The 12232-nt window shown below is 39.2% G+C and overlaps 1 protein-coding gene across 1 annotated transcript in view; it reads left to right on the forward strand.

Moving 5' to 3' along the window:
• The first annotated feature begins 42 nt into the window (after positions 1–42).
• RGR (retinal G protein coupled receptor) overlaps positions 43–12232 on the forward strand; it is a 48113-nt gene continuing 35923 nt past the window's right edge. The window contains 6 exon segments of the mRNA XM_030204982.1: positions 43–121; positions 1218–1373; positions 4247–4311; positions 6071–6120; positions 6329–6393; positions 9942–10138. Coding sequence (XP_030060842.1) covers positions 43–121; positions 1218–1373; positions 4247–4311; positions 6071–6120; positions 6329–6393; positions 9942–10138 — 612 coding nt within the window.

Consider the following 12232-nt stretch of genomic DNA (forward strand, 5'->3'; position numbering starts at 1 on the left):
ACTGCCACTACAAGAAGACTAAACTTGATCTGGGTGGCAAACATGGCAACATCGCACTCTCTGCCCGAGGGCTTCAGTGAAATAGAAGTGTTTGGTCTTGGTACCGCTCTGCTGGCAGAAGGTAGGCAGGGGATTCAGGTTCCATCCTCCCATCACCCACAAAACCTCTCAAAAGGCACCATTTCTTTTTAAAGAAAGCAAACATGCATTTATGCTAGATATGCGCAATAGGGCAGAACAGCTTCTGTAGCAATTACAGTGCTTAGAAAGCGATATTGTGAACTCAGTTGTAATATTCCTGGGGGAGATGCTATCTTTGGAAACACAGGGAGTTGAGTTAATGGCAAATTTGTTCATTTTACCATATATTTATTTGCTTCAAACTTCCAGACTAATGAGGTAGCTAACCAAATTTGGGTTTATTATAACTCCTATTAAGAAAAACTAATATATTTTCCACTGCCATTATGCAGTTTATTTCTGTCTCTCCTTGTCTAGACAAGTGGTTATGCACATGGGAAACACTGTTGTTGAAATGGAGCAAGGCAAAAGGCTGCCACAATCTACAGAAATGAATTTACGCTGCTAGAGCTGTAGCAATGTCAAAAGTTCCGCCTTCGGTGAATCTCTTCATAAAGGCGGTTAATAAATCAAAAATAATAATAATAGTAATTTGATAAAGAATGTGCTTCATTCCTAAAGTACTCATTCCACAGTGGAATTGAGGAGAATGACTTACACTCACTTAATATAATGGATGGCTCTACTTGGTTTAAGAAACTAGGGCAATTTTCTCTATTATCTACCTTTAGATCTTTAATTTATATGTACTTCAGCGGTTGGAGCACAAATTATATGCAAATATGGGGGGTCCAAATGTAATTTTATGATAATGACTGAAAATAAAACCCTGGAAGTCTGAAATCCTTACTCAGGAATTCATGTATGGGGAATTTGTGGACATCGTTGTGCCTTCAGCAAGACAGAATATAGAGGACTAGGGATGAAAGAAGTGAAAATGTCCATTTCATCTTGCTAGTGAAAGCATCCTTTCATGTAAAAGTTGGAATTTAGTGTCAGTCAAGCTATTTTAAATCAAACAAATGTATGCATTTTGCTCTGTAATGGGGAGATGTCCTATGGCACTTCACACTTGCATGGTTGAGTTGTAATTGATCTATAAAGCATATGTCATGATGAATTTTGCTGTTTTGCAGCTCTACTTGGGTTCCTTTTGAATGGCTTAACAATCCTTTCTTTCTACAAAATCAAAGAGCTCAGACCTCCTAATAACCTCCTCATTTTCAGTCTTGCAGTGGCTGACATTGGGATCTGCATCAACGCCTTCATTACAGCTTTTTCTAGCTTCCTGAGTTACACTACTGGCTTTTTGTTTTAATTTGTTTGATCAGTTCATGTGATTTCTCAACAACAACAATAAAAAAAAGACATAAAGACAGTTTAAAAATGATCTCAATAGCATTACCTGTGGTGTAACTGTACTTACACACCACATACGTTCCAAATAATTTCCCGTTCAAATCTTGTTACGCTAGTAGAACCCTCTGGATCCTTCAGTATGCTATGTTGGCTCTTCTTCTACTTTCACAGCTACCTACTATAGACATAGACAACAGCAGTGATACAAATATTGTATAACATATAATATACAACAAAAATCTCACTTAAAGGAGAACAAGCACCTGCAAAGGTCCAAAGTGTGAAACTACTTTTTGTTTTAGCAGTCCAAATATGTGCACCATATTGGACCTATTAGGTTGATGGGTATAGTTGTACAACTCATCTGAGGCAGAGATCAACTTGAGTAACTTATATTATCACCTATAGACCATGAAAATAAGTGCTAAATTATTAAATATTGGGATCTATGAGTATAAAGGCATCCATAATACCTCTAAAATATTAATTGGTTCTAGCACTTATCCAATGGAACTTCATCTCATGAATCCAGGCCATATGCATTCATCTGGTGGCACTACTTAGTATTTTGTGATTATGACAGCAGCCAGGAAATTTACTCACCATATCCATGCCCATGAATCAATGATCACAGCAGGCTATGACTCCTGACAGATGGTTGACCTGGTTTCTTGAAGTACTACAAAAGAGCAATTGATAGCTTATTCCCTAAAGTAATGGAAGCTGCTTCATAGAAACTCTTTTGCCGCCCCCTTCTCTCCTGCTTTTTATAGGCGATTGGATGTAATCAGGCTTGTAGATAATGATGGCCAATGGAAAGGGAATGAATATGTTGAGGAAGGGCTAACATACATCAGTCCTGTCACCTGCCATCTTCTGCTTCCCAGCAATCAAATCAAACAGAAATAATATAATTTTCACATCGGTATGCAAATTGTGAGAACACTCTATACAGAACATCTGCAGGTCGATATTCAAAGTGTGATTTAACCATCTAGAAATGGCTCCTGGCCAATTAGATTGCTTGTTATGGCTAAATGGTCATTTTCAGCAGCACTTAACCAGTTGGTGCCTCTGAAAATGTCCAGTTACCATTTATCTCAAATTTGGCTATTTGGGGCATTCTGGGGGTGAAGTAGGCACTTGGCACGCTAACATAAATTAATGCATGCTAAAATGTATTAGCATATGCTATTTCATGTTAGTGTTTGCTATTTTTTTCAGTGAGTGCTATTTGGGGGGGTCCTTTTACAAACACATGCTGAAAAATGGCTTGTGGTAGTGTAAGCACAGGTTTTGGGCACACGCCGATCCATTTTTTAGCTCGCCTGTAAAAAAAGGCCTTTTAAAATTTTGCCGAAAATGGACGTGTGGCAATATGAAAATTGAGAGCCATGTGGTAACTCCATTTTGGCACACATTGGGCGCACATAGATATGCGGCTTAGTAAAAGGGCCCCTTATTGCACACTAAAATATTGAGCGCACACTAAACCCTTACTGCAGTGGTTCCCAAACCTGATCCTGGAGGCAACCCAACCAGTCAGGTTTTCCTGATATCCACAATGAATAGTCATGAGAGAGATTTGCATGAGGTGGAGGCAGTGCGTGCAGATCTCTCTCATGACTATTCATTGTGAATATCTTGAAAACCTGACTGGCTGGGTTGCCTCCAGGATCAGGTTTGGGAACCACTGGATTATGGCAATTCTTTGTATGTGGGATTTATGGTTAAACAAATAAATAGGTTACAGATTATATAAAACTCAGCGGCTAGGTTGATATTTGGGTGTTCAAAATATGACAAAGTTTCTTCATTGTTGGCTAGGTTACACTGGCTTCCAGTCTTTTATTTTTTCTGCAGCTCTTCTGTGGTGATCTATCCTCCTATCTGCATTCTCTATCAAATTTTAGAAAGGTTTTAAAAACACACTTATTTTCTAATTAATTAGTTTTGCACCTGTATTGGGTTTTGTTCTTTTTAATTTGATGTTATATCTTGATGAAATGCATCAGTATCTTTTATGTCACCCCGCCTTGAATTCTGAATTTGAAGATTTGGTGGGTTCTAAATCCCGTATAACATGACATGAAAATGCAATCCACCACCCTACAATCCACCACTGTTTCTCTAACTGTGCTTGAGTATAAATGATGGGCATGAGTTTCAGAATAAGTTTCAGTGGATATTCAATGACTATAAGTGGTGTATGTGTGTGAGAGATTGGGTAAAACTGAAAGCAAAGGAAATACGTGATAAGTACCCCTCCAGATAATTCTGCTTTGGACTGCCACTGTTGGAAAAGGGTAATGGCCTTGATGGACCTTTGTTCCAACCCAGTATGTCAATGTTCTTATGTACTAAGTGACAGTGTTGGTCTGATTGTGAAAGGAGACAGGGCCAGATGAAGTACTTTCAAACAGAAAAATACCAGACCTGCTGCAGAGAAAGTGGAACTGTCTTGTTAAAAGGCAACTTTTTCTAAAGAATTCAGGTTTTGCCCAGTTTCCCTCTCATTGCATGTGACAGACTAAAATTAAATAGCTTGTTGTAGCTAGATTTGATGATTTTGCCATGAAAGAAAAGTAGAAAAGTCACATTTTCCCAATGAAATCGTGTTCAATGTGGCTGTAAAATTCATGTGTTGTACTTCTCTACTTTTGTAATTCATGTAACCCACATTGTGTCTGCATTTGTGGGAAAATGTGGGGTATAAATGAACCATAAATAAATAAATTAATATAAGGGCCCTGTTACTAAGGTGCACTTGTGTTTTCCAATCACATCTTTCTCTTTTCCCCTCAAGAAGGAAGAAAACACAGCAATAACCTTGATAAAAGATTGGGAGAAGCTTTATGCAAATTAGTTCAGGTTCAATTGCCAAGTCCACACAAAATTAGCCTAGTTTCTCCTCTTCTCCTTCTAGCCCCCTCTACTGGGGAAACCTTTAGAAACATCTGCTTTTCTCTGCTTATCTATTTTCTTTGGCTGAATAAGAGGGAAAGGTGGCAGAACTAATAGGGTTCTCCCTTTAGGTCCTGTTTCCCTCTTACAGTGTGTTGAAGTTTTTTCATGCCAACCTAATCTAATCTACTATGATCATTTATATTTCACTTAACCAATTGTAGCACAAGGCGGATTACAACAAAGTAAAAATAAGGGCTATAATCCCATAATATATAATCAAAACAATAACTAAGCAAAATAGTAATCATAAAGAAAGTTTAACCTCTCAATAAGTAATAATCAAACAATTACACTAATATTCTATAACAGCTTACACACACCTAAATTCCATTATACAACTGGTGATAAGCATGCAATTGTGGCACCTTTATTGGGGTGCTAGGTTATATAATTGCCCCAGTAATATTATAGAATGAAGAAGATGTTTCAGTTATTGCCAGATGTGCTTTTATTTTGGTCATTGGTACTCTCATTTTTTTTTTTTTTTGCAATATGTGAAATTCTTTAGTGTATATTTATTTATTTAATTGCATTTGTATCCCACATTTTCCCACCTTTTTGCGGGCTCAGTGTGGCTTACAATAAGTTGTGAGTGATAGAAATACAATTTGTTACTACTCGGTTATGGATTACATTGTGAGGAGTTAAGCGAGACAAACTCAGAGTATCAGTAAGGAATATAACAATGGAAAAGAGCAGTGAAACATTGGGGGGGGGGGGGGGGACAACGGGAAACTAAAAGGGTATAGCCTGTTTGAATTTAAATGGCCAAGATGTGTGGAACCTGGCCAATTGTTTGGCTGTTTGTTTTATTAAGTTTTTGAAAATAGTCTCTCCTGCCCACTTAAATTGCTTCCCACCAGCTAAATTAGGCCACTTAGCTATGTGGGTGCTGGCACTGAATATTAGGCTAGAATCCACATAACTAATTTTTCTTTGTAACACCCTTTTGCTCCCCCATACAGCCTCTCTACCCCCTCCCAGCTGGGGTCCTAAGTCCCTCCCCTTCCCCCTGGACCTACCTGGCTCCCTGGTGCCCCAGCAGGGGTCTTTCAGGGCAGAAATGCAGCCCCCTGTTTCTAACCCCTCATGGCTGTCAGTCAAAATTGCTGCCCCAACCTCTTGCAGCAGCTCACGATACTTCCAGTAGTATCACAAGCTGCCATGAAAGGTCACATCAGTCATTTTGAGAGGCAGCTGTGAGTGGGCAGGAGCAAGGGGACTGCACTCCTGCCTCCAAAGATCCCACTAGACCACCAGGGTGCCAGTTAGACCCGGGAGGGCCTACCTAGACATCGGGTGGGGGGGTTGTTCAGGAAGGGGAGGGACTTAGGGCATCCCAGCCGGGGGTAGGGGGTGTTAGGCTGGTTGGGGGGTCAGGAGGGTGTAACAAAGAAAAATTTGTTATGCGGGTGCCAGCCTGATATTCAGTACCAGCACCCGCATAACTCTCTTATGCAGGCCTAGCTGAATATCAGTCACACATAAGCTCAAAGTGGCCAGGCCACCCAGAATTATCCCCTGATATTCAGTGTCAGTTCCCGGACATGGCCTGGCACTGAATATCGGGGTCTAATTTAGCCAGCAACAATCAGCTGAATATCGGGGATTAAAAGTTTATATTAGTGCTTACAGATTTTTAATTGTCATTTATAGGTACTAGCCCTATGGTGCCGAAGGATGCCAGATTCATAAATTTCAGGGATTTCTAAGATGGAAAACAACAAAGCAGATCAGTAAAAGATAAATACAAATTTATTAAATGAAAACCAAATGTACATGGGCTGATATGTACATTTGGTTTTCATTTAATAAATTTGTGTTTATCTTTTACTGATTTGCTTTGTTGTTTTCCAGCTTGGAGTTCGCAGATCGTCTGCCTTTCTGTTTTCTTGGACCCTCCCTTTCAGGGATTTCTGACAGCATTATCCAGCATTAGCTCCTGTGTAGCAATTGCTTGGGATTGGTATAACCAGTATTGTACCAGTAAGTCCCTACTGCCACTTGCGTCATTTATTACGTTTTATATGTGTTCCTTAGACATCACCAAGTACAAAGTGTGATTAAGTCCTGAATATGCTTTGAAGTAAACTAAGAACAAGCATACAATATTATATATATTTAAGGCTTATGATTTTAAGTTTTAACTGACAGACCAACATCAATAGAACACCCTCAATGCAAAAAACTTATGATAGTTTTTGACTGGATTAAGCAGTGGAAAATATTACTCTCTCCCCACCCATCCCCCTCTCCTGTTACCCCTCCCCTAGCTTGGTTTGTATCCTGCACTCACTTTTTTCGTCTTTTTTGCAATGACGGTTCCTAAGTGATAGAAAGGTACATATTTGATTCCACTTGAAAAATTAACCAGCAACAGTGCTTGAGGTAGGAAAACAATGATTTTTGCACCCTCAAAGAACCTCTAATTATCTAGAAAATAAACAACTAGAATTTATCATTCATAACCAGCTAAGAATAGAGGGACAGGCAAGCTCTGCAGGAATCCAGGGAACCTGCCTCTTCCTAGCAAATGAAAACACAATATTGAAACACCACTCCCTACTGGCAGCAATGCAGTTGGAGGAGTCCCGCTTAGACGGAACAATGGAGGTAAAAAGTCAAAAACTCTGAGCAGGTAGGATAATCAGCTAATTTTGGCTATCTCCAGGCAAATATTCTGCTGATGGTAACCACCTAGGTTTTTAGCTAAATATTCTACTAAACCAAGTTAGTCAAAAACTAACTTTAGAGATGTGTGTGTTCCTTGGCTAATCTTAGCCAGTTAAGAGCAAATTCTATAAGAAACCACTTAGACTAAGGCAGCAAGTTCTCACATACATGCAGGCATTCTAGTTATTTATATGTGTATGCAAACCTCTACGCACATAACTAACAATAATCCAAGTACATGCTATTCTATAAGTATGCACAAATCTTCCATAGCACATACTTTTCAGGTGGACGTTCAAATGAGTGGAGCCTGGGCAGAGCATTGGCAGAGTGACAGTTACACACAGCTACACTGTTAACTTATAGAATACTATTTGCCCGATATCCAAAGCAATTTAAATGACCCAGAGAGGCTCCTGCCCGTTTAAATCGCTTGTCAGTGGCTAGCCGTGAATATTCATCAACTCTTAACCAGTTAGAGCCGCTGAATGTTTGCATTTAGCACCTGAGCTGAAATCAGCTAACTTGTGGGCCCGATATTCAGTCCTTATTCGCATAAAATAACTGCTTAAATTGGGCCACATAAATAGCAGTTCAATATTTAAGCCGTTCAGCTTATGCGGTTAAGGGCTGTAATATTGCACTTAACCACTTAAGTTTTAGCGGCTAACATATAACTGGATATTCAATGCCAGCGCTCAGACATGGCCCGGCCTTCAAAATCCGGGAATATAGCTGGTTGCAGACATAAAATGCTGACTGCCACCAGTTGAATATCTGCCAGTATAAGTTATGCATGTATTTCCCAATCTAGGCGTACAGTTGGTGTAAGTGCATGTGCCTAAACACATATACATGTATATACCTGGCTAACTAGTATTCTATAAAGGAAAGTAGACACCTATTCTATAGGTGCTTTCTATACAACTAAATATAGGCATTTCTGTATAGAATTGCCCTCCACATGTTGAAGATCAGCACTAACGAACAAAGAGGACCTTCTACTAAAGTGTGTTAGATTTTGCAGTTAATGCGCTTCAATGAAAGAAATTAGCATGTGTTAAGTGCAACTCTAACACAGCAAATATTGGGGGTGGGGCATGTCTAGCATTTATTTATTTATTTATTTATGCATACCTGTATCCCACAATTATCCAAAAACGAGTTTCAGTTCAATGTGACTTACATTTAACAGTTGTTTCATTGATTCAATTACACTTACAAGGTTATATGATACGGTGTTTTACAGTGGTTGGCAAGATAACTATTAGTGCATATGGAATAGTCATTGGGTTTCTTGAAAAGATATGCCTTAGTTCATTTCTTAAATGAAAAGATGTGTTACAGTTAGAGATTGTGTTGTGTATTGCTGTTCCAGAATGATTAGTGCATATTTTACTCAAAGAATTTCCTGAAGAGGTAGGTCTCAGAAGCGGAGCCAGGTTGAGGCAAGTTGACGGCGCGGGGGAGCGAGAGCGGACTTCCGCTGATGCACATTTTCACTGTAACAGGACGAAAAAAAATAGGCGTCGGCAGAACTCCATTTGGGGGAGCGGCCACTCCACTGGTAGGTCTTTAGGTCTTTTCTGAACTGGAGGTAGTTTGTGATGCTTCTTATGACTATGGGAATTGAGTTCCACCATTTTGAGCCCAGGTAGCTAAATCCCACCATGTAGGTGGACTTGTATGATACATTTTTGCAGTTGGGCAGGTGAAGTAGTAGGTAGCCTCTGGTTCCTGGGTTTGGTGATAGTTTGATCATGTCTAGCATGTAGTCCAGTGACATGCCAAACAGTATTTTGAAGATAATTGTGCTGGTTTTGAAAAATAGTCTGGCTTTGATTGGGAGCCAATGTAGTATTATGAGTAGTGGGGATGCTGTATCATATTTTAACTTTTTTGAATATCAATCTCGCTGCTGTGTGTTAGGCAGTCTGCAACAATCGTACTAGGTTTTCTTTGCAGCCTACATATGCTGCATTACACATCCTGCATTAAAATGTCTATTAGCATGTGGTACTGAGATAGCAGTTAATGCAGAATCACTTAGCATCTTCCATTTATTTATTAGGATTTATGTACCGCCTTTTTGAAGGAATTCACTCAGGTATACAGTAGCAATAAATCAAACATAAGCAATAAACAATTTCAGCAGTAAAATATTGAAAAAATAAGACAAAGTATAGTACTTACAATTTCAACATAATACATAATAAAACATTTTAATAGACAGTGTAGGGTATAAGCAAAGATGGAACATAGATAAGATAGTAAGAGGAGTTAGAAAATAAAGGGACTAATTTAAAGATTTGCACACGAGGTCAGAGAGGTGATTAAATATTATTAAATATTTGCATGTTAGTCAGTACACAGTAAGTGCAGCATATTAAGTGCCAAAAACTCTCCATGCCCATTCTCCACCCATGCCCAGCTCAGTAATACCCATTCCAAAAATGGCCTTAACATGTAAACAATACACACTAAATGTGAAAATACCATGTAAGCTGTTGATGTGTTTGTGTGTTAGATATTAATACGCACCAAACTATACATTAACAGCCTAATATGCTTTAGTAAAAGGGCCCCAATGTTCTCTTCAAAATGATTCCCTCCCTCACCACTCTCAAAATATTAAAATATGTCCACCTTCCCACTGCAGTCCACCCTCTACCCTCCCTCAATCTTTCAGTTTCCTAATATTACAATTTATAAAGGGAAAGTCATCCCTCATTCCCATTCAGTCAAAAACATAAAAAAGGAAGGAAGGAACCCTTCTAGCATATCTAAAAATGACCAAGAGATACCCAGCACCTCACAAGAAATCCCAAAAGTTATATTTAAAAAATTCTTTACCTATGCAGCTGCCTATAGCACATTAAAGTTTGCACTTGTAGGGGTCTCCAGACCATACACATGTTTCTGTCACTATTCATTTGGGATCATTCTCAATTTCAGTGAAGAATTGAAAATGTCTGACAATGGAGTGGCCAAAACCTGCATAACCACCGGCTCTTCCCCAATGCCACCCTCTATACCACTCCTGACTTGCCAGTGGACAGTAAGAGCAGATATTCAATGGTACTGCTCGGTAAAGTGCCACTGAATATTGTTGGTTGGGTGGCCAGGAACAATTTATGTGGGCCAGAGCCTCTCCGGTCCACTTAAATCGCTTTGAATATCAGGAGGTATGGATTGTACATAAAAAAGACCATTTTAGAACACAAAGGGTAGAAGAGGCTATGAATGTGACAATTGTTCACCTTAACTGTCAGATTCTTTAAGTCGTAGCATCTGGTATCTGTATTACTCACTCACTATAATGTATCAATGTTGCTCACGCTGTTTACTCAACAAAGTGAGATATGTATTTCTCAGTGGTAGCTATTATCCACTGCTATTGAAGGGCATTTTCACAAATAGCAGTGTGGCAGCTGTCTAAGTTCAAAAATGTCCTTTTCCTTATTTATGCTGTAGCCTATAATTTAATTTCTGTTTAATCCCCTTTGGGTTTTTGATATTGCATTCTTGGCAGTGTAATGTGATGTCTATAGACTTGCATTAGTTTTCCTTCATTTTAGCCTTCTAACATCTCTGTGGACTTGCACTGACATCCTTTGCAAAGCACTTTGACACTGAAACATTACTGTATTTCTGTAGAGATTTTCACTCCTGTTGCCCCACTATTATCATACTGCAGTTCAGGGATTCTGGTTACCCCATGGAATTGACCCCAGATTAAGAGTGGCTCTTATTGGCTTGCATAATAATGAAATAATTGTATGATGCTGAGGAAAAAATAGGATAGAGAAAGACTAATTTCTACACATCTAAGCTGACAAACTTTTTCATTGGTTGCATAAGTCCCCTCTACTTGTGCATTGACTGTGGGCAGAAAATGCTAAACAAGCTTTACATCAGAAATCTGCAAAAGATTCTTAGAAATTCTGAAAGTTCATTTAGCCAGCCCAATAAACCTCATAAAAAGTCCCCTTCCTTCCCCTCCAGTCAGTACTTTCTATTCTCCCTATGATAGATCTCTCCTTTTCAGAAGAAGCAGAACACCATTTTGCTTTGAGCAGAAGGGGGAGCAGATGGGAGGAGGAGACAAACAAACCAACCTCCTTCTCTAATCTCCAGCTTCCTAGTTGCTGATGCTAGGTGGGGCAGAATTGATCATTGTCTATCCCATTCTACTCCATACGTTCTCTCCTCCTCCCCTTGGCACCAACTTGAGTCTGTCTCCCTCCTCACCAAAGCAGCAGATATCCCCTTCCATTTCTCCAGTGGACTTACGAATTTTAAGCATCTCCCCATTCTTCTGGTGCACTAGCCCCTCTCACACTGTAATGCTGCTAATTCCTGCCCAGTTCCTCTCTGCCATCCTTATGATGATATAAAACCCTGCCTCCATTGTCCAACCCATATTCAATTGATGCTACTTCCTCCCACTTCATCTGCTAATGCCAAGCTCTCCTGGTATGATTGGCTCCTGCCCCTTCATCTTATTTAGTCTCCCTTACCTAGATGCAGCATGTGTGGAGATTCAGCAGTGCTAAGACTCAGTATCAGAGAAACTTATCACCCTCAGCAAGTATGATTAAAGAGAGCAAGAGTCAGTAGCATCAACAGAGTCAATGAGGAGTCAGTGTGACAGAAGAAAGGGATCATCAGCATCAGACAAGGCTAGAAATAAGAGGGATTTGGAAAATATCCATTAGATTTTCTCCAGATCTTCTGTAATCTATTAAAAAAATCTAAAAACTACATCAAACTCTAACCATGTTGACTTCAAATTATAAAATTCTTTCTAGTGTACAACTCCTAATACTACAGTCACCACAGATTCCCACTAACATTGTTCAGACAGCTTTATGACTTCAGACAGAAGTCACAGCAATAAACAATGACTCATATAAAAGCAGTGTATCTTTGAAAACACATTTGGAAAAGAGACTGCTGTTCATGCTGGAGTCTAAACTTTTATCAATAGACATGAACAATTTAGTCCCCCTTAAGAAAGAGTTAGTTCAACATGAACTAAAAATAATCATAAGTTTAGGCAGCATTGTTCAAGGATCAGGATTGCATTGTTTTCAGATGATCCTAGTTTTCCGTAGTTGTCTTTTCACAAGATACTTGAATGCTGAGAAAG

This window comes from Microcaecilia unicolor, chromosome 5 (assembly GCF_901765095.1).
Source record: "Microcaecilia unicolor chromosome 5, aMicUni1.1, whole genome shotgun sequence".
In the NCBI taxonomy this organism is placed as follows: Eukaryota; Metazoa; Chordata; class Amphibia; order Gymnophiona; family Siphonopidae; genus Microcaecilia; species Microcaecilia unicolor.